We start from the raw sequence: 2957 nt of genomic DNA, 5'->3' as shown, positions 1-2957 counted from the left end.
GCTGCATCACTCATTGATTGTACTTTGCAGAGACAATACACTTTTAACAAGCTACTGAAACAGACATCAGCACTACCTTAAGTTTCTCCATTTATATCAGACTGTTAAAGGTAGGGTAGGTACAGAATGAGAAACCAGCTCGAGTGCGCTAGAATTTTGGAAGTACACAACCGGAAAGAATCTGCTACTTCCTTACAGAGCCCCTCCTCCAACACACACGAAAACCCACATGACCAATGAGGGCAGAAGTTTGTGCACGAGATGGAAGGCTGACAGGCAGGTAGGCCATCCAGCTATTTTAGCTTTTTACAGCGCCACGGCTTCCACAGATGACATTTTTGTATATATTGTTTCTGAAGTGAATTACCCTATCTTTTAATATAGCACCAAACAACTAGCTGTGTAATAATATAGTATTGTAATGTCATCCTTTGCAGAGAATGAAGGTACAGTGGGATTTTAAAAGTTTTTTTCAAAGTAACAAGCTGACTGCTGCTTTTTTAGAGTTATTTTCTTGCCAGGAAAAAACTAAACTGAGTTCAAACACACTAGAGTCTTTGTGGATTCAAGACTTAAAATGACATTTTTCTTAATGCACTTATACATATTGAACATAAATATGATTGTAATAGGATTCTATGTTTTTGAGAGGACCAACTGAAGAACTTACTCATTAGAGCTGCTTTGATGGTCCCTCTCTGCATCTGCGCCTCCATCTGCCTCTGTTTCTTCCTCCTCTCCCTCGCTCTGCTCTTCCCGTCAGCTTCCAGACCCACCAGGACCGTATTATCCATCTCTAAATGACTGCTTCCACCCTTCTTCCTCGCCACCATCTCCTCCAGCTTCCTTATCAGCTCTTTCACCTGCGTCCCATCTCCTTTGCTCCGGTTATCCACCACATGGTACCTGTTCCCGCACTTCTGGAGAAGCTTCTGCAGCGCCGGGCCGCTTGTCAAAATCCGCTGCTCCATGGAAACCAAACCCAGTTCATCTCCCCTGGTGAAGAGCAGCATGGTGTGCTCCCAGACTCCTTTCCCCAGCGGCTCTAGATGCTCCTCGATCTCCCTGATGTAGTCCTCTGTGACCGAGGCGCAGGATCGCACCACCAGGAGCACAGCGTGGGGTCCAGACGGGCAAAGCGAGACACTCCGTACAGTCTCTCTCCTCACCCAGTTTGGGGTGCTGTTGAGCGGGTAATACCACTCCCACCCTGGGGTGTCCACCACTGTGACTTTCCTCCCCGCCACATCAGCTCGCCTCTTCACACACTCCTCCGTAGGCTTCCCGCTCTCGAAACCTCCCGCAACTCCTAGGATGGTGTTGCCCGCCGCGCTTTTCCCAGCTCCTTTCCTGCCCAGTAGGACCAGTCTGAGCTCTTGGAGAGCCGGGGGGGTGCTGTGGGAGGAAGGGGGGGTTTGAGAGTCCATGGCGTCCTGCAGACTCTCATCTGTGAAGAAAGGCAGAAGGACTTCCTCACTGCATCGTACCGGGTAAGCTGAATGACACAGAAACAGCAACAATGAGTCATCTACTATGCTCCACTTCTAAAACTGCATTTTAAGCCACATTTGAACTGTCTTTCTTCTGTATTTACCTTAAGAAAGTGCATTATTGTTTTAATTACATCACACATTAAGGTGCCTTTTATACAACTCACACAAAATCAATACAACTAGGTATAATAAAAGGTAAGCAAAGAATCTAAGAGCTCTGACAAACTCACCACCGTTGGTGACGATGACTGGACTAAAGCTCTCATCTGTCGTGTCCATCACCTCTCCGTCCGCTCTCTTCCTCTTTTTAGTTCCTTTGTGTCTTTTACAGGAAGAGCTTACTCACTTCGATTGTGAAAGAAAACCCGCTGTAGTGAATTTCAAAATGACGATTCGTGCCGCACAAACTGAACACAGAAAGTGGAAGACTTGTCGTGTCACGTGACCACCGTTTGGTTTCCTAACATGCTGTCATTCAGGACGACAGGAAGTGAAACGATGGCAAGGTGAGTGTCTTTGACCCAGTAACGTGAACATGTTTGCAACACACACACACAAATGCATGCTGCACAGAGCTGCAACGATTCACTTATAAGAACATACAGAGCGTTTACATGCATGGTGTCACACGTATGCAGAGTTCTTGTCGAAAGCTGCAGAGCTTGCCTGTGGTGAACGTGTGTCACTTCTGTTTCCTCTACCCACAAGACACTGAGCTGCCATGTGGTTAAAGAGTTCCTGTCTTTAAAAAGTACATGAAAGTACAAAGTTGGCAGACAAAAGACTCTTACAAAGTGCATCTACTATTATCGGCTAAATCTTTCTTTGTCAAAATGTCAAGCTGAAAGAAACAGCATCACATGGCGAGGAGCATCTTCCATCAAGTGTATCTAAATATACTCTATGTTCCTCCATTTAATCAGAAGTTATAATTCTGATGCAATAATCACTTCCCTATAATGACTATCATTAAAAGTTCAGTCTTAATCTTAAACGGAAATGCTTTTTACAAATAAAAAAATGAAATACTTTAAAATAAGTTCACGTCTGCTAAAAAAAACTACATTATAATGTTTATTAAACCATTATGAAGGCACATATATTTTCGTAATTCAATTATGTTATGTCATCAAGAATAAAGTCTGAAACTCACCAAAGAAAATGCATTGGGAAATGTTTACTTGGCGAACACTTCTATAGAATAAAGCTAATTTGAGTTGGTCCATATGGTGCTGCTGTCAGTTCGTCTTGTCTCTTGCCATGGTCAGGTCTATGCTCTCTGTGCTCTCGTGAGTGCTTTCATTTTGTTCTCTATTTTTGTCATCTCAACTTGAGATTCGATAGTGACCTTTTTTTTTGTTCATCTTGCTGTGTTTTAGAAAATAAAGTATCTTACCAATACTTTACCTCTGTCTCCCGTGTCGTGCAATTGGGTCCAACATCCTAAGTGTCTGAGTTCATAAC

General features: G+C 43.7%; 1 protein-coding gene across 1 annotated transcript in view; it reads right to left on the bottom strand.

Annotated features, from left to right (window-relative positions):
* The window catches only part of LOC104955459 (uncharacterized), a 9852-nt gene extending 7921 nt beyond the window's left edge, over window positions 1–1931 (bottom strand). Inside the window, exons 1-2 of the mRNA XM_010782785.1 lie at window positions 1724–1931; window positions 671–1495 (exon numbers count right to left, since the gene is read on the bottom strand). Of these exons, the coding sequence (XP_010781087.1) occupies window positions 671–1495; window positions 1724–1772 (874 nt within the window). The 5' untranslated portion in view covers window positions 1773–1931. The remainder of the gene's footprint in view (window positions 1–670; window positions 1496–1723) is intronic.
* Between the last annotated feature and the right edge of the window lie 1026 nt (window positions 1932–2957).

The sequence above is a fragment of the Notothenia coriiceps genome, unplaced genomic scaffold (assembly GCF_000735185.1).
Source record: "Notothenia coriiceps isolate Sejong01 unplaced genomic scaffold, NC01 NC01_scaffold00024667, whole genome shotgun sequence".
Taxonomy (NCBI): domain Eukaryota; kingdom Metazoa; phylum Chordata; class Actinopteri; order Perciformes; family Nototheniidae; genus Notothenia; species Notothenia coriiceps.
This window is presented reverse-complemented; position numbering and strand designations above follow the sequence as displayed.